Source organism: Gopherus flavomarginatus, chromosome 4 (genome assembly GCF_025201925.1).
Source record: "Gopherus flavomarginatus isolate rGopFla2 chromosome 4, rGopFla2.mat.asm, whole genome shotgun sequence".
NCBI classification, from domain to species: Eukaryota; Metazoa; Chordata; order Testudines; family Testudinidae; genus Gopherus; species Gopherus flavomarginatus.
The window spans coordinates 211,320,930-211,339,583 of NC_066620.1; the positions used below are offsets into that span (position 1 = coordinate 211,320,930).

Below are 18,654 nucleotides of genomic sequence, written 5' to 3' on the forward strand. Positions count from 1 at the left end.
AGATTTGTCTCCCATACAGCGATCAGATCCAGTATCTCCCGCACGGTCCATGCTGGAGCTCTTTTTGGATTTGGGACTGCATCGCCTCCTGTGCTGATCACAGCTCCACGCTGGGCAAACAGGAAATGCAATTCAAAAGTTTGTGGGGCTTTTCCTGTCTACCTGGCCACTGCATCCGAGTTCAGATTATTGTCCAGAGTGACCACAATGGTGCACTGTGGGATACTGCCCAGAGGCCAATACCGTCGATTTGCGGCCACAGTAACCCTAATCCGATATGGTAATACCAATTTTCAGCGCTACTCCTCTTGTCGGGGAGGAGTATAGAAACCAGTTTAAAGAGCCCTTTATATAGATATAAAGGGCCTCGTTGTGTGGACGGGTGAGACGTTAAATTGGTTTAATGCTGCTAAAATCGGTTTAAACGCGTAGTGTAGACCAGGCCCCAGTCATGTTCTTGCACTCGGCATTACTGCCTCTTGGACTCAACCTGACTCCTTGGGAACGGGAAACAAGTGGATTATACAGAGCTTTATCTAAACTAAAATTTTGTAGAATTTGGAGAAACACGCACCTCAATTACCTGAAAAGAAGTATTAGCTGGGTATGTCAGACTGGCTGTTGTGGTGTAATGCAGCTCACCTTTCTATTTCCCATTTTTACTTTCCTTTCTTATATAGGCCCCACCTCTCACTGCTGCTAGCACAAAAGGGCTTGATCAGTTCAGGGGATATCTTCCTCTTCCCAACAAGTATTGTTTGAAAGAACCTTGTGAGCCAGGCATATTCCACTTTCTTTAATGTTAAAAAATGAGTAAAACTTTTATTATAGATGTACACACTATGTATATTCACATTGTAACAGCGTTGGGTCCATTCTGATTGCCAGGCTATAGTTTTCCTAGTTTTCGTTGAAGAGGAAATTGTAAAAAGTTGACACCTGGAAATCTTTGGACTGTTTTGAACAGTCTGTGACTGATTTGTGATTGTAACAAGAAGCTTGTTTTTGTTCACAGGTACTCAGAAAGAAGCCTCACAAAGTGTGTTGGGATCACCATAGAGACCAGGCCTGATTACTGCTTGAAGCGGCACCTGAGTGACATGCTGTCATATGGCTGCACAAGGTTGGAGATTGGAGTGCAAAGTGTCTACGAGGACGTGGCCAGAGATACCAACAGGTGAGAAGAATATTTCAGAGTAAAGCTCAATGTGACTGCTTATTGTTTGTCTTGTGGAGTACTTTATAAGATGCCTGGGAACAAATACTTCAGAGTGCCAGCCTAATTCTGTACAATTTTATACTGATGTTCCTGTTCCATAAGTATTTTATAGTGCTGGGTACTGTCTTTATAGCTCTACAAGCTTGTAAAGTAAGTAGGATGTGCCCAAACAAACATCAGAGTCGTTGTCCTGAGAAATTTACAATCTAAAGAATTGAGTAGGTACATGGTACATAAAAATCTGTACAAAATAATCTGAAGAGGTACCATATGTGCAGGAAGCATGGCATTAGGTCATGGTGGTCATTCCTGAAGGATTATAAAGAAGAGACAGCGCACTTGGCACAGAGTGTGAGGCAGGTCAGGTACTTTGTTTATAATCAACACTCTTTGCAGTCTATTTTATAGCCAGAATTTAAACCTGGATCATTTTACATATACAGTACTTTCAGAGGCTGGGAAGTGTACAAGTAAGAACTTCATGACAACTTCTTTGTGGCCCTGGACCAGTGATGACAAAATCACTGCTAAAGCGCCTGGAATGTTACAGGTCATATTCTCATAATCTGCTGGGGGAGAAATATGCTTCATACTGTTGTAGAACTAGGGATCTTGTTAACTTCAGAACACTTGTTTTTTTGGAGATTTATATAAAGCTTACCTTCATCCTCATCTCACACACCAGTTACTTACCTAAGATTTTTAATAAACTAATAGCATAAGTAATTAAAGAGAAATAGGAATATGGAAATTGGCTTAAAAAAACTACCTTTTACCAAACTTAGAGGTGACAATTGTGCAGTAATTGAAAATGTCAGACATTTTCTTATGGAGACTTGACATTTGAGTCTGAAGCCAGTTCTCCCCCAAAGATTAGTCTTATTGTGGCTGATGCATGAAGGTACAGAATCTCTTTGCTGCATGAGTACCAGATTCAGTGTCTGAACAGATGAGCAAAGCTGTAATGTTCAAGAATAACTTTAGCCTATCGAGCAAACCAAGCAGTCAAGTAAACTAAATAACTAATCCTTATATAGCACTTTTCAATCTTAGATGTCAAAGAGCTTTACAAAGGTAAATAGCAACGTACTGTACCAAAAAAATAGTAGCCAAGTCACCTGATTCTTAGCTTAGGTATATTCATTAATGCTGATTTCTGCCACAGTCTTCAAACTTATCAAGCCCACTTATCCCTGTTTTTCTACAGACTCTTTCACAGCTGTTGTGCCTATTCAGAGATGGATCTTTCAAAGTCAGTATCCCCGTTATCCACCTCTGTGATCTCTTTTTAGTTCTCATCCAGTTTTGTCCATCAGATGAAATGATTTTTTGCAGCATCTCTAAATTGCATGTCACTACTGTTTTGAAAGTTTGCCAGTGAAACTGCAAATGGAGTTTCTGTTGCTGGTCGTGAAGAAGAGGAAGGTAGTAGGTAGCTGTCTCTCTTATACAAAAGGAATCCTTTTTAAGATTAGATTTTTAAAGGTTTTGGCACTTTTGAAGATGCTTGCAATATGCCTAAAAGGTTCTGTGCTCTGTTGTAGTCCGCTCATGCAGACATCCCCCTCCCACAACTCCTGTGTTTTAGAATATCCCTTTAGCTCTCTAAAACAATTAATTGAAGTCTGTTTTTTTGAGCTGATTGATGATCACGCTAGTCTCTCCTAAGATGGCTCTGGTTTACATTCATTCTTCATTTAACATGTAGGGGTGGATTTTTGTTTTAAATGTTCATATTTTGCTTGTAGCTAAATGTCAGATTACAACCATTCAGGCTAAATGTTTGGAAATTACTTTTCCATTATGTAGTGTGAGTCATTAGTGGGGCTGTTTGAGTGTTTCCAATTGCTGCAAGGCAGAAGAATATTCAAATATAAGTCCAGGCATCAAGTAGTTGAGTTATTGATGCAGCTCAGATCCCTTCTCTAATAAGGAAATAATTTTTATTTATGAAATGACTCTGTTGCCTCCCCCCAACCTATTCAAAGTGCCAGATAATTTCACCATAGAACAGATTTATAAAAACATCACAGTATTTTACTAATAAAGTAAAACCACAGTCATAAAACCAGTCACACACACACAAATGAGGGGAATCTTATGTGGTGGAGGGAAAAGAAAAGGCCCTAAATATAAGGGGGACAGTTCTTTGGTGATGGAGGTGCATTTTTTTAGGTGGTGGTTGAAAGTGAGGGTGAGGGCTAAGATGGATATCTAAATGGAGTGAATTCCACACCGGAAAGATTGCAATTTGTGAAGGTGTGTAGGTTTTTTAACTAATAATTTTTCTTTCCAGGGGACACACTGTGAAGGCCGTGTGTGAGTCATTTCACTTAGCCAAGGATGCAGGGTTTAAAGTGGTGGCGCACATGATGCCTGATTTGCCGAACATGGGGCTTGAAAGAGATGTTGACCAGTTTGTTGTAAGTATAGCTTAAAATAACCCTGCTTTTGTTTTGCCTTAGTGGATCTAACACTACTTCTGTTTCATGGCTTTGCTAGCGGTTATTTTACAGACGAGACTTTCTTCTTAAGGATGTGTACCTTAAGATTCAGGTGATGAGACAGATTTGTTGAAATACTTCATCCAGAAAATGTTCTCCCTTCCTTGTGAAAAACTGAATCACTGAGGTCGCTGTGGAAGGTGAAACACAATGTTGCCTTTCTGATATTAATTAAGGCTTTTACTTTTTTGCAAGGTGGTTTTCTTTCTTTGTATTTAAAATTGTATATTTATTGGATGCTTTATTGGAGGCAAAAGCATCTTGTCTAGGAAGCTGTTACACAATAGTATGTATGTACAGAACATATAGAGTTTCTTCTTGGCCCCAGTGCTATTCAGTATCTTCATCAAAGATTTGAAAGAAAATATAAAATCACTGCTGGTGAAGTTAGCAGGTGACACAAATTGGCAGAGTAGTAAATAATGATGGAAACAGCAATCTGAATCACATGGAAAACTGGGTTTACTTGAATAACATGTTTTAATACAACCAAATGCAAGGTCATACATCTAGGCACAAAGAATATTAGGTCACACTTATAGGATGGGGTGAACTGAATTTTTGGAAAGCCGTGACTCAGAATAATGACTTAGTGGTCATGGTGCATAACCAACTGAGCATAAACTCCCAGTGTGGTGTTGCAGCTAAGAGAACAAATATATTGGCTGTATAAACAGCAGAACATTGAATAGAAGTATGGAAGAGCTGCAATTACTGTTCCTGGAATACTGTGTCCAACTGTAGTGTCAACATTTCCAAAAGGATGTTGCTGAATTGGAAAGGGTTCAGAAAAGAGCTACAAGAATGATTTTGACATCTAGAAAACCTGCCTTTCAGTAGGAGACTAAAGAAAATCAGTCAATTCAGTTTACCCAAGAGAAGATTGAGGTGATTTGATCAGTCTATAAGTACCTGCATGGGAGGAGAATTCTGCTAGCAGAGGGCTTTTTAATTTTGCAGACAAGCATAATAAGAGCCAGTAAAATAAATAAATTCAGGCTTAAAAGATGTGCAGGTTTTAAACAGAGAAAGTAATTAACCATTGGAACAACTTACCTAGGTATGTGATAGATTCTTCATCACCTGAATTCTTTAAATCAAGAATGGATGTCTCTTTCTAAAAGAGAGGCTCTAGCTCAACCACAATATGTGAATTTGATACAGGAATCACTGGGTGAAATTCTATAGTTTTTTATGCAGGAGGTCAGCAGAGATGAGCATAATGGTTCCTTCTTGCCTTAAAAGCAAATAATTGATTGGAAGATTCAGGTCAGAAATATAGGTAGAAAATTAAATGTGGTTCTGCTTGGAAAGTTACAAGCAAATACATCTAGCCAGAAGTAATCCGAAATGCATCCATATGATATTGGAGAGAAATATGGAAATGCTAATACTACTTTGTTTTTTATAGCATGTTTTGTCCATGGATCTTTGAGCACTCTATAAACATTTATTCAGTAATATCTCCATTTTACAAGCAGACACATTGTGTGTGTCTATACAGCAATAAACCTGTGTCTGGCCTATGCCAGCTGACTTGGGCTAGCAGGGCTGAGGCTGCGGGGCTGTTTCATTGCTATGTAGACTTCCAGGCTTGGGCTGGAGCCCACGCTGTAGGAGCCTTCGAGGTGGGAGGCTCCCAGAACCTAGGCTCCAGTCCCACATCGGAAGTCTACACAGCAATGAAACAGCCCCTCAGCCCAAGCCCCGCGAGTGTGTAATTGCTGTGTAGACATACCCACTGAGGTCCAGAAGTTAAAAAACTAACACAAAGGCACAGATGAAGTCATTGGTGGAGTTGGAAGTATAACCCAACATTCCTGACACAGACTCCTTTGCTGTCACCACTAGACCACATTTTCTGGTAGTTCTGAAAGGGACTTAAGATGATTGTGAACTCAGCTAATTTGCTGTGCACTGTGTCGTGCTGCAGAGCAAGGAGGAGCAGTGGTCCCTCTCTAAATCACTAGTGAAGTTACATTTGCAGTCCTGGGTTCAGTTCTGGTCACGTCATTACCGGAAAGTAACAAGCTGGAGCGAATTCATATAAGTGATAAAAATGAGTTTTAGATAGTTGAGAACATAGATTCATAGATTCTAGGGTCAGAAGGGACCAATGTGATCATCCAGTCCGACCCCGTGCACAAAGCAGGCCACAGAACCCTACCCATCCACTTCTATAACAAACCCCTAACCTATGCCTGAGTTATTGAAGTCTTCAAATTGTGGTCTGAAGACCTGAAGCTTCAGAGAATCCACCAGCAAGTGACCCATGCCCCACGCTGCAGGGGAAGGCGAAGAACCTCCAGGGCCTCTGCCAATCTGCCCTGGAGGAAAATTCCTTCCCGACCCCAAATATGGCGATCAGCTAAACCCTGAGCATGTGGGCAAGACTCACCAGCCAGCACTCAGGAAAGAATTCTCTGCAGTAACTCAGATCCCATCCCATCCAACACCCATCACCAACCACTGGGCATTCTTATCTGGCGATAATCAAAGATCAATTGCCAAAATTAGGCTCTCCCATCATACCATCCCTTCCATAAACTTATCAAGCTTAATCTTAAAGCCAGATATGTCTTTTGCCCCCACTACTCCCCTTGGAAGGCTGTTCCAGAACTTCACTCCTCTAATGGTTAGAAACCTTCATCTAATTTCAAGTCTAAACTTCCTAGTGTCCAGTTTATACCCATTTGTTCTTGTGTCTACATTGGTACTAAGCTTAAATAATTCCTCTCCCTCCCTAATATTAATCCCTCTGATATATTTATAAAGAGCAAGCATATCCCCCCTCAGCCTTCTTTTGGCTAGACTAAACAAGCAAGCTCTTTGAGTCTCCTTTCATATGACAGGTTTTCCATTCCTCGGATCATCCTAGTAGCCCGTCTCTGAACCTGTTCCAGTTTTAATTCATCCTTCTTAAACATGGGAGACCAGAACTGCACACAGTATTCCAGGTGGGGTCTCACCAGCGCCTTATATAACGGTACTAACACCTCCTTATCTTTGCTGGAAATACCTCGCCTAATGCATCCTAAAACTGCATTAGCTTTTTTAACGGCCATATCACATTGGCGGCTCATTGTCATCCTGTGATCTACCAATACCCCAAGATCCTTCTCCTCCTCTGTTGCTTCCAACTGATGCGTCCCCAATCTATATCTAAAGTTCTTATTATTAATCCCTAAGTGCATGACCTTGCACTTTTCACTATTAAATTTCATCCTATTACTATTACTCCAGTTTACAAGGTCGTCCAGATCTTCCTGTATGATATCCCGGTCCTTCTCTGTGTTAGCAATACCCCCCAGCTTCGTGTCATCCGCGAACTTTATTAGCACATTCCCGCTTTTTGTGCCAAGGTCGGTAATAACCTGATTGTCAGGGTAAGATTTAAAAACCTAAGTGTATGTAACTTAGATAAGGGACAGCAGAGGGAATACGTAATACTCTAAAAGTATTTGAAGGATGTGAATGCTATGGAGAGGGAGGTGTTGTTCAGGGTGGGTCCTTGCAGAGTAGAACTAGAAGTTACAATTAGTAATGTTTTTTTGCTGCACAGCTTCTCTCTTCATTCATAACAAGAGGATCAAGTGGATAATGCCTCTCTTGTGGAATTCAGAGGCAGTCCAGTGTTGTTGCAGGTGGCTTCAGGAAGCTTTGGAAGAACTCTTCTGGTGGCCTGAGGGGAAGGGTGGGGATTCCTCCATGAGCCTACAGCAATGTTGGACCACCTCCAGATTCCACAGGTGTGAGGCATTCTCCATTTGTTATGAAGAGCAAAGCTTGTAACAGAGAAAATGATCATGTAAGAAATTTCTCTTTATTTTATTATTTTTCACTCCTGTTAGTCTTGCAGAGTTAACCCAGTGTGACAAGGCTGGGACTCACCTCCGCAGCGCCGCCTCCTGGTTGTCTCTAGGAATTAGCTCAGTCCAGTGGAGTGCCCTCTCCTGGTGGTGTCCTGCCCATTGTCTCGCCCTTGGTTGGCGTCTGAGCCTGCGTCACTCATGAGCTTGCGACGTCCTCTTCAACACCACTGCCCTCCGGCAGTGCCCCTCAGTCCATCCACACCCGCTTCCAGGGGGTGGGTTGATCAGCACTCTTTCTACGCCTGAGCTACCATGTCCAACCATATCTCTGAAGTCTAATCCCTCTTGTCAGAGATCTGGCGTAGTCTATGATGGCTGCTCCCCATGGCCGATGGCTGGGTATACTACAAGGGGGAAGAGGGGACTCAGGCCCACCCTCTGGGTCCTAGCCTAGGGACCCTCTGGCAGCAGCCTCACTGTCCTCCTCCTCTCCCCTCATCTGTCCACTTCCCTGGGACGCTTCCTCTATAGCCCCTTGCACCCGCTAGGCCCTTCCCTTCAGGGCCTACAGCCTGGCAGGCTACGGGCTAGAGCTCCCTTCTGCTTCCCAAGCCTGGCCAGTACTGCACTGTCTGCGGTGCTGGTCTCCCAGCTCTGGAGACTGACCTTCCCCTGTCGAATGCCTGGGACAGCCTGCCTGCTTCCTTCCTGGGCAGCCTTTATATAGGGCCAAGTTGAGCTCTGATTGGCTGTCTCCAGTCTTGGCTCTGATTGGCTCCCAATAAGCCCTTCTCTAATTGGCTGCCTGTCTGCGCAGGCACACTGGCCTGCTGCAGCCCACACTCTCAGGGAGTGGGGCAGCTGCCCCACTACACCCAACTACAGCTGAGTGAGCTGCAGTCTATTCTTCCCTGTGCATCCTCAGCAGAAATGCTTACTAAATTCTAGAGATGGGGTGGGGGAGGTAATATCTTTTAATCGACCAACTTCTGTTGGTCAAAGAGACATGCTTTTGAGGTTACACAGAGCTTTTCTTTAGGTCTGAGAAAGGTACTCTGTGTACTCAGGGTAAGCTTGAAAGCTTGTCTCTTTCACCAACAGAAGCTGGTTCAATAAAAGAGATTACCTTATCCACCTTGTTTCTCTAATATTCTGGGACCAAAATGTCCACAACAACACTACTAATTTCTACTCAGTTACACTTGTACAAAGTCACTGAAGGCAGTGAAGTGTCACAGAGGGTAATGTAAAGGGCGCAGGGTTGCACAGGTGTCACTGTGAACCAGACTTTTGACCCACTGACTCTTTCTATTAATAGTTGTGACACGTTGGAAAGAGAGAACGCACCTGACTGTCAGGTGTCTGACTCGGTGTGTGGGGCTATCAGTTACAAATTCCCCTACCCCCGTGTGCTTTATAACTGTGGATAAACCACATTTGATATGGAAATTACTGAATCCCACAAATTTTGGAAGCCAACAATGGTATTTTTATAGCTACTTTACAGAGTACAGTTGCACTTCAAAGTTATGTAGTAGGTGCTACAGAAATTAATGTTGGTGATTCAGTAGGTTGCATTCTTCTCTCGCAGCACAGAACTAGTGAACCCTAGTATGGGGTGCTTTCCTGCAACATTTTGCTGTCTTCTGGATAAGATGTAAAATTAGTGATCCTGACCCTTTAATGATCATGAAAATCACATGGTGACTTTCTCAAATGTAGGAGTGTTGAGCATGGTATCCTGGCCACATTCCAACTTGGGCAGTATTATTATTTATTAGTATTACGGTAGTGCCCAGGAGCTCTAATCATGGACCAGGACCCTACTGTGGTAGGTGCGGTGCAAACACAGAACAACATGAGTTTCTTCCCCAAAGAGCTTACCTTCTAAGTATAGGCCAAGAAACAGGTGGGAGTACACGGAAACAGTGAGATGATATTGGTCAACATGGTAGATTGTGGTCTCAGTACACCAACCTACCCATTCTCAAGTTTTTTATAGGCATCATGACAAAGCAGAGTTTTAAGGAGAGATTCAAAGGAGGATATGAGTTAGCTTTGTAGATGTTTGGGAGCGCTCCTCCCAAGCATTACAGATAGCATGGGAGAGAACATGAAGGTGATTGTTAGATTTTCAAACAGGCGGGTGATGAAGGTTGGCATTACTGGCAATTCAGAGGTAGGAGCCAACATTTCAGTACTGAATGAGAGATAATAGGTTGGCTGTGGCTAGGCCACGAGGATCCTGGAAAGTGAATACAAGCAGCTTACATCTGATGTGATAGAGAAGGGGGAGCCAGTGGAGGGATGCAAAGAGAGGAATGACCTGGTCAAAGTGATGTTGTAAAGATCTTTCTTCTTGGACAGTATTCTGAAAGCATATGAGCAGGAGAAGATTGCTTTCAATAAGGCAAGAGAAAAAGGATGTTGCAGTAATAGAGATTCAAGATGATGGTGTAGATGAGGGTTTGACCTGTGCAGATGGATAGGAAAGGCTGTATTTCAGGAAAGACTGAAATGTGCACAAAGAATCTGCAAGCTTTAGGCATAGCCTGGATATGAGGAGCTAGAGAGAGGTCTGAGTTGAAGATGATATTCAGGTTATGGGCCCGAATGACCAGCACGATGGTGCTTTTGTCCACAATGATCAAAAAAAGAGTGGTGGAGGAGAGCTTGATGGGGGGAGATTAAGAGCTCTGTTTTAGTCGTGTTGAGCTTGAGCTGATGGCTGGATATCTATGAGGAGTTGTTAGAGAGAGACACCAAGATACTTTAGTTTGGACAGAAGGAGACAGGTATGGAATAGTGAGGTAGATCTGAGTCATCAGCATAGAGATGGTAATTGAATTTTTGTTCACAAATGAGATTACCTGGAGAGGAGGTAGAGACGAAGAGGAGATAGGGACCAAGGACAGAAACTCACGGAACCCTGTATAAAATTGGAAGGGAAGAGGATGATCCGCTGAAGGACATGCTGAAGGGGCATGAGAGGACAAGGAGGAGAACCAGGAGAGGACAGAGTCACGGAAGTCTAGAGACGACAAGATTTCAAGAAGTGGAACGTGGTCAGTTGTGTCATATGGAGCCAACAGGACAGGGAGAATGAGGATCGAGTACTGGTTATGAGCTTTGGCTAGGAAGAGGTCAGTAGAGATTTTGGCATGAGCTATTTCAGTGGAGTGCAAGGGGCTCATTCCATATTATAAAGGTCCCGAAATAGAATTGGAGGAGAGTTACTCCAGACAGCGATTGTAGTCAGTGTGTTCAATGAGTTTAGAGATGAAAGGGAGAAAGGAAATGTGGATGTAGTTGGAATGGGAAGTGGGATCAAAGGGTGTTTGTTTAAAGATGGGAGAAACTAAAGCATGCTTGTACTGGAATGGTTTAAAGAGAAGAGTAAGGGAGAGGATGAGTCAAAGGTGGCTGGGATTGTGGGCATGGGATTCAACTAAGCTGAAGGAGGACAGTTATTTAGCTAGGAAGATGGCAGAACTGGAGGAGGAGAGAACAAATTTATAGTGGAGGAAATCAGCCTGGTCACAGGATTTCCACCAGAGACACACTGCAGCATGAGAGCAGGGACAAAAGATGCAGGTGTTATGGGTGAGTAAGTCTTAGAGGTTGGTAGGATGGACCTTGCGATGGGAAAGGGGGCAGAAGAGTTAAAAGTGGAGGAAAGCAAAGCATGGAGAGAATCAACAACCATATCAATGAAAGAAGGGAAGTGATGGCAGTGAGGAGAGGTCTGAGAGCGAATGACAAGTCTAGAAGGCTGATTGACTGGAAGTCCTGGAAAGGTCGCGTAACAGGGTGTTTGGGAAAAGGATAGTGAACCACCTAAAAAGAATCCCTGTTTCGTTTTCTTGTAAGATGCTCAGATGCTGCAGTGATATGTACTATAAATATCTAGAGAGATGAAAATCCCCTTGCAGTTTGTTGGATACAGCATTCCTCACTTTCTGCTTTGCAGAGCTATTAAGAAGCTGCTGTGCTAGATAAATGTTATTCCATATTAGTAAATATTTTGACATTTAAATTACACTGAAGTAATGAAATTGAAGGTGAACAACTAAGAACAAAGCATTCTAATTAATCTGTTAATGTCTGTTATTGATCTGCTTGGTAATGTTGCTAAGTCATTAATTTTGCCACTTTGCACATGGTTTAAAGGATATAGCATCACAAAAATTGTCGTCAAAGCCCGTGATAAAATATCCTTAACTTTGCAGGATAAAATCACATCTGTCCCACTATACTTATTATGGTCTCCTTAGAGAGAGAGAGATTTCTGATTTTTGGTAGTTCTAAATAGATCTCGAGAAAATAAATCCATTCACTCACATAATAAATTTCTGGCTGTGGACTTAATCCCATCTTTCCTCACATGATGGTGCCACCGTTGCCTGTAAAATATTATGGACTCAGGTATGTGTCCGTTGGCCTGCACACATGCCGTAGCTCTGCTTATGCTTTGACTTGAGGGCATAAAGGGTGGTGCAGGCTGACATCTCGCTAGTTCCTTCTTACTGCTGCATGGTCTGAGTTGGAACCTTCGGTTTCCTCAGCTCCTTTTTACTGCATTATTGCTGCCAATATACTGTATGTAATTAGTTTTTAGTATTTTATAATATAGTCTAGTCCCCCTTTTCTTCCCCACCTGGGGGAATTTTCCCCTAGGAAGTCTGGGATTATATTCAGGGTCCCAGGGTTCAGAAACTGTGTGTCCTGCCCTTGCTCCTTTTCTAGGAGTCAGGAACATCAGTGCTGCCTCTGCTGTCTGGGTAGACTCAAATTTCTGCCAAGTGCAGTATCTGCCACTCTTTTCCCCTCATAACTTGTGAGGGTCTGATGGAGAAGACAGTAAGACCCCAATCAGATCTGGGCTGGGGATCCCCCCCATACATCAGCCTCAGCAAGCAGGCAGCATCCCTTTGACCACGAGCTCAGGAACAGAAGCTGAGACTGCTAAGCTTAAGGAGGTGGCTTCCTATGAGGGTAAGGGGCACTCTCATAGAGAGATGACAAGTCATTGTCGTCAAAAACTGCCCCAAAGAGAGAGGATCCCTCGCCAAGCCTCATCAAATTCAGGCAAGTCTTCACTCATGGGCGCTGAGAACGCCCGAGTAAATCTTCAGAGCAGGAGAAGATGTCATGCAAGGGTATGGGTCTGACAGTTCTCCTTTGAGTGATTGCTCATATCGATTCCAATTAGGTGTGTGTGCACTGCAGGCCCAGTTGTCAGAAAATTTTTCCCCTAGCAGTATCTGTCGGGTTGGCTGTGGAGCCCCATAGTATGATGCCTTCATGGTGCTCAATATATGACCCTGCTGACCCGGCACCTCCTCAGTTCCTTCTTATCACCAGTGATGGTCGTTGGAACTGTGGCATCTTGCTTCACAAGCTCTCCATGTTTCTCTAGCTTCTATTCGAACTGTTTGTATCTTGTAGTTGTTTAGTTCTTAGTTATTGTAGTTCTAGTTCTCCACCCTGACTGCATTCTCCTTGGGGGACTTACATGCCTAAGTCCCAGGGATTCAAGCCCTGCAAGTCCTGCAACAAGCCCATGCCAACGGGCGACCCCCACAACTTTTGCTTAAAATGTCTGGGGGAAGCACAGCAAGTGGACAAGGATTTGTAAAGGTTTTTTTCCCAGAACAAAAAAGGAGCGAGACTTTTGCCTCAAGCAGCTCCTTATGGAGGTGGCACTTAGCCTGCAACCTACATTGGCGCGGCAAGAACCAGCACCAAGCTCATCGGTGCACAGTGCCCCAGCGGCAGTGGTAGAAGTGGCACCGCAGAAGGACTTTTGGAAGAAACCTGCGGCATTGCCGCTCCCCGGCAGAGAAACCAGCGGGGTCGAACCTGGCACTGGTCCCATTCCTCGGCGCTGAAGCGGCACCGGAAGCAGGGGAGGAGTGGATCTCTGACTCAGAGACCCACCCCTTTGGAGCCAGCCAATGGGGTGCATCCCAGAGAAGAGCACCCGGGTCCGAAGACTTTGGAGCTGGCACCATCGACTTTGGCCCTGCAAGAGGGACTGTCGAGTCCGGTGCAGTTGGACTCCCCAAGCCAGATCATTGAGAAGGTGGAATTGCCATTGAGGAGTTAGACTTGCCACTCCATTCTCTATCTGTCATGGAAGATAGCCTTTCTGGTCGCCATGACATCAGCTAGGAGGGTTAAATCAGCAAGAAGGGTTTCTTCCTAAGGTTGTGTCACACTTCCACACTAGTCAGGACATTTTCCTGCCTGTTTTTTATCCTAAGCCTCATGCAAGTATCTGTGAGCAGCGGCTGCACTCCCTGGATGTTCGGCGAGCATTAGCCTTTTACATCAAGCGCACTAAACCATTCAGGAAGTTGAACCAGTTATTCATAGCGGTGGCAAACTGGATGAAAGGACTCCCGGTCTCATCTCAAAAATATCTTCCTGGATCACGTCATGCATCTGCAGATGCTACGAGTTGGCCAAAATACCAGCCCTGGCTCTTACAGCACACTCCACGAGGGCTCAGGTCTCATCAGTGGTGTTCCTGGCCCAGGTCCCGATACAAGAAATCTGCAGGGCAGCAACTTGATCCTTGGTACATATGTTCACCTTTCATTACACCATCATCTGGCATGCCAGAGATGATGCAGCTTTTAGCAGAGCTGTGCTCCAATCAGCGATTCCATAACACTGACTCTTTGGGAGTCACCTAATTGGAATCGATATGAGCAATCACTCAAAGAAGAAAAAACGGCTACTCACCTTCTTGTAACTGTTGTTCTTCAAGATGTGTTGCTCCTATCCATTCCAACTCCACTCGCCTTCCCCTCTGTTGGAGTAACCGGCAAGAAGGAACTGAGGAGGCGCTGGGTCGGCAGAGTCATATATTGAGCGCCACGAAGGCGCTGCTCCAGGGGACTCCAGACGACCTGATGGGTGCTGGTAGGGGAAAAACTTTTTGACGACTGTGCACGCAGCACACACACAACTAATTGGAGTGGATGTGAACAACACATCTTGAAGAACAACAGTTACGAAAAGGTGAGTAACCATTTTTTCTGACACTGGTTCTGATGGCAAAGACTCAGGATAAACAGCTTCTAGTGCTTCCATCCACTTGTAGAGCTGATGTATCTGTAGCAACATGGCCCTGGGTGGATCAGACTTTCATTGTGACCAGGGAAGCTCTAGTTCTGATGGCTCTGCTGATGGATTCTTCTCATACTCTAGGGCGGTCTGAGAATTACATCTCGCCAGAGGACATCTTTACTTTCCTCTGTCCACATTCATTCCTCCTATCAGGACAGTCTCTCTGTTCTGGGATGTTGATACACAAGAAGAAGAGACTATCCTGATGATGCAGAGTTGTTCTTCTCTCCCACCTGCCAGCCTTGAGGCACAGCCATCGGTTCCTTTGTAGCCCGGGATCTGACCTTCTCTTCTGATGAGTCAGAGGTGTTGTCAATTGGCGTGTGTGTGTGTGTGTGTGTGTGTGTGTGTGTTCTTTTAGTATGCTGTCCAGCTCTGAGCAGATATCTGGTTCAGCAGATCTTGATAATACTACCCAGCGTTAAGTGCTGAAGGCTGGAATGTTGTTGGCTCGATAATGCTGTTTAGGCTGCTCAGTGCTTCTGTCCTTGAAGCATCAATGTTATTAGTAGATAGTGCAGCATGCTGGTTCAGAAGACTTTGATGTTTTTCATAAAGAAAGTATCAGAGGGTAGCCGTGTTAGTCTGGATCTGTAAAAGCAGCAAAGAATCCTGTGGCACCTTATAGACTAACAGACGTTTTGGAGCATGAGCTTTCGTGGGTGAATACCCACTTCCTCAGATGCATGTAATGGAAATATCCAGGGGCAGGTATATATATATGTGTGCTAGCAAGCAAGCTAGAGATAACGAGGTCAGTTCAATCAGGGAGGATGAGGCCCTGTTCTAGCAGTTGAGGTGTGAAAACCAAGAGAGGAGAAACTGGTTCTGTAATTGGCAAGCCATTCACAGTCTTTGTTCAATCCTGAGCTGATGGTGTCAAATTTGCAGATGAACTGAAGCTCAGCAGTTTCTCTTTGAAGTCTGGTCCTGAAGTTTTTTTGCTGCAGGATGGCCGCCTTAAGGTCTGCTATAGTGTGGCCAGGGAGGTTGAAGTGCTCTCCTACAGGTTTTTGTATATTGCCATTCCTAATGTCTGATTTGTGTCCATTTATCCTTTTCCGTAGAGACTGTCCAGTTTGGCCGATGTACATAGCAGAGGGGCATTGCTGGCATATGATGGCGTATATTACATTGGTGGATGTGCAGGTGAATGAACCAGTGATGGTGTGGCTGATCTGGTTAGGTCCTGTGATGGTGTCGCTGGTGTAGATATGTGGGCAGAGTTGGCATCGAGGTTTGTTGCATGGATTGGTTCCTGAGCTAGAGTTATTATGGTGTGGTGTGCAGTTACTGGTGAGAATATGTTTCAGGTTGGCAGGTTGTCTGTGGGCAAGGATTGGCCTGCCACCCAAGGCCTGTGAAAGTGTGGGATCATTGTCCAGGATGGGTTGTAGATCCTTGATGATGCGTTGGAGGGGTTTTAGCTGGGGGCTGTATGTGATGGCCAGTGGAGTCCTGTTGGTTTCTCTCTTGGGTTTGTCTTGCAGTAGGAGGCTTCTGGGTACACGTCTGGCTCTGTTGATCTGTTTCCTTATTTCCTCGTGCGGATATTGTAGTTTTGAGAATGCTTGGTGGAGGTTTTGTAGGTGTTGGTCTCTGTCTGAGGGGTCAGAGCAGATGCGGTTGTACCTCAGTGCTTGGCTGTAGACAATGGATCGTGTGATGTGCCCGGGATGGAAGCTGGAGGCATGAAGGTAGGCATAGCGGTCGGTGGGTTTTCGATATAGGGTGGTGTTAATGTGACCATCACTTATTTGCACCGTGGTGTCAAGAAAGTGGACCTCCCGTGTAGATTGGTCCAGGCTGAGGTTGATGGTGGGGTGGAAGCTGTTGAAATCATGGTGGAATTTTTCCAGAGTCTCCTTCCCATGGGTCCAGATGATGAAGATGTCATCAATGTAGCGTAGATAGAGAAGGGGTGTGAGTGGACGAGAGCTGAGGAAGCGTTGTTCCAGGTCGGCCATGAAGATATTGGCATATTGTGGGGCCATGCGGGTGCCCATAGCAGTGCCACTGATCTGGAGATATATATTGTCATCAAATTTGAAATAGTTGTGTGTAAGTATAAAGGCACAGAGCTCAGCAGCCAGTTGTGCTGTGGCATCATCAGGGATAGTGTTCCTGACAGCTTGTATTCCATCTGTGTGTGGGATGTTTGTGTAGAGAGCCTCTACATCCATGGTGGCTAGGATGGTGTTTTCTGGGAGGTCTACTCAGACCCTATGCCACCAGCACTCCCAGCTATCTCCGCGACACCACTGATTTCCTGAGGAAACTACAATGCATTGGTGACCTCCCAGAAAACACCATCCTAGCCACCATGGATGTAGAGGCTCTCTACACTAACATCCCACACACAGATGGAATACAAGCTGTCAGGAACACTATCCCTGATGATGCCACAGCACAACTGGCTGCTGAGCTCTGTGCCTTTATACTTACACACAACTATTTCAAATTTGATAACAATATATATCTCCAGATCAGTGGCACTGCTATGGGCACCCGCATGGCTCCACAATATGCCAATATCTTCATGGCCGACCTGGAACAACGCTTCCTCAGCTCTCGTCCACTCACACCCCTTCTCTATCTACGCTACATTGATGACATCTTCATCATCTGGACCCATGGGAAGGAGACTCTGGAAAAATTCCACCATGATTTCAACAGCTTCCACCCCACCATCAACCTCAGCCTGGACCAATCTACACGGGAGGTCCACTTTCTTGACACCACGGTGCAAATAAGTGATGGTCACATTAACACCACCCTATATCGAAAACCCACCGACCGCTATGCCTACCTTCATGCCTCCAGCTTCCATCCCGGGCACATCACACGATCCATTGTCTACAGCCAAGCACTGAGGTACAACCGCATCTGCTCTGACCCCTCAGACAGAGACCAACACCTACAAAACCTCCACCAAGCATTCTCAAAACTACAATATCCGCACGAGGAAATAAGGAAACAGATCAACAGAGCCAGACGTGTACCCAGAAGCCTCCTACTGCAAGACAAACCCAAGAGAGAAACCAACAGGACTCCACTGGCCATCACATACAGCCCCCAGCTAAAACCCCTCCAACGCATCATCAAGGATCTACAACCCATCCTGGACAATGATCCCACACTTTCACAGGCCTTGGGTGGCAGGCCAATCCTTGCCCACAGACAACCTGCCAACCTGAAACATATTCTCACCAGTAACTGCACACCACACCATAATAACTCTAGCTCAGGAACCAATCCATGCAACAAACCTCGATGCCAACTCTGCCCACATATCTACACCAGCGACACCATCACAGGACCTAACCAGATCAGCCACACCATCACTGGTTCATTCACCTGCACATCCACCAATGTAATATACGCCATCATATGCCAGCAATGCCCCTCTGCTATGTACATCGGCCAAACTGGACAGTCTCTACGGAAAAGGATAAATGGACACAAATCAGACATTAGGAATGGCAATATACAAAAACCTGTAGGAGAGCACTTCAACCTCCCTGGCCACACTATAGCAGACCTTAAGGTGGCCATCCTGCAGCAAAAAAACTTCAGGACCAGACTTCAAAGAGAAACTGCTGAGCTTCAGTTCATCTGCAAATTTGACACCATCAGCTCAGGATTGAACAAAGACTGTGAATGGCTTGCCAATTACAGAACCAGTTTCTCCTCTCTTGGTTTTCACACCTCAACTGCTAGAACAGGGCCTCATCCTCCCTGATTGAACTGACCTCGTTATCTCTAGCTTGCTTGCTAGCACACATATATATACCTGCCCCTGGATATTTCCATTACATGCATCTGAGGAAGTGGGTATTCACCCACGAAAGCTCATGCTCCAAAACGTCTGTTAGTCTATAAGGTGCCACAGGATTCTTTGCTGTTCATAAAGAAAGACCACTAGCACAGGTCAGTGACAAAGGCAGGTGTATTTCCCCCTAGAGACAGTCTCAGCACTCTG

The 18,654-nt window shown here is 44.8% G+C and overlaps 2 protein-coding genes across 2 annotated transcripts in view; one reads left to right on the forward strand and one right to left on the reverse strand.

Annotated features, from left to right (window-relative positions):
* Nucleotides 1-18,654, forward strand: part of ELP3 (elongator acetyltransferase complex subunit 3) — a 153,811-nt gene that overhangs the window by 56,730 nt on the left and 78,427 nt on the right. Inside the window, exons 8-9 of the mRNA XM_050948836.1 lie at nucleotides 1,016-1,177; nucleotides 3,516-3,642. Of these exons, the coding sequence (XP_050804793.1) occupies nucleotides 1,016-1,177; nucleotides 3,516-3,642 (289 nt within the window). The remainder of the gene's footprint in view (nucleotides 1-1,015; nucleotides 1,178-3,515; nucleotides 3,643-18,654) is intronic.
* Nucleotides 15,232-18,654, reverse strand: part of LOC127048832 (uncharacterized) — a 36,698-nt gene continuing 33,275 nt past the window's right edge. Inside the window, exon 2 of the mRNA XM_050948857.1 lies at nucleotides 15,232-16,456. Within this exon, the coding sequence (XP_050804814.1) occupies nucleotides 15,437-16,456 (1,020 nt within the window). The 3' untranslated portion in view covers nucleotides 15,232-15,436. The remainder of the gene's footprint in view (nucleotides 16,457-18,654) is intronic.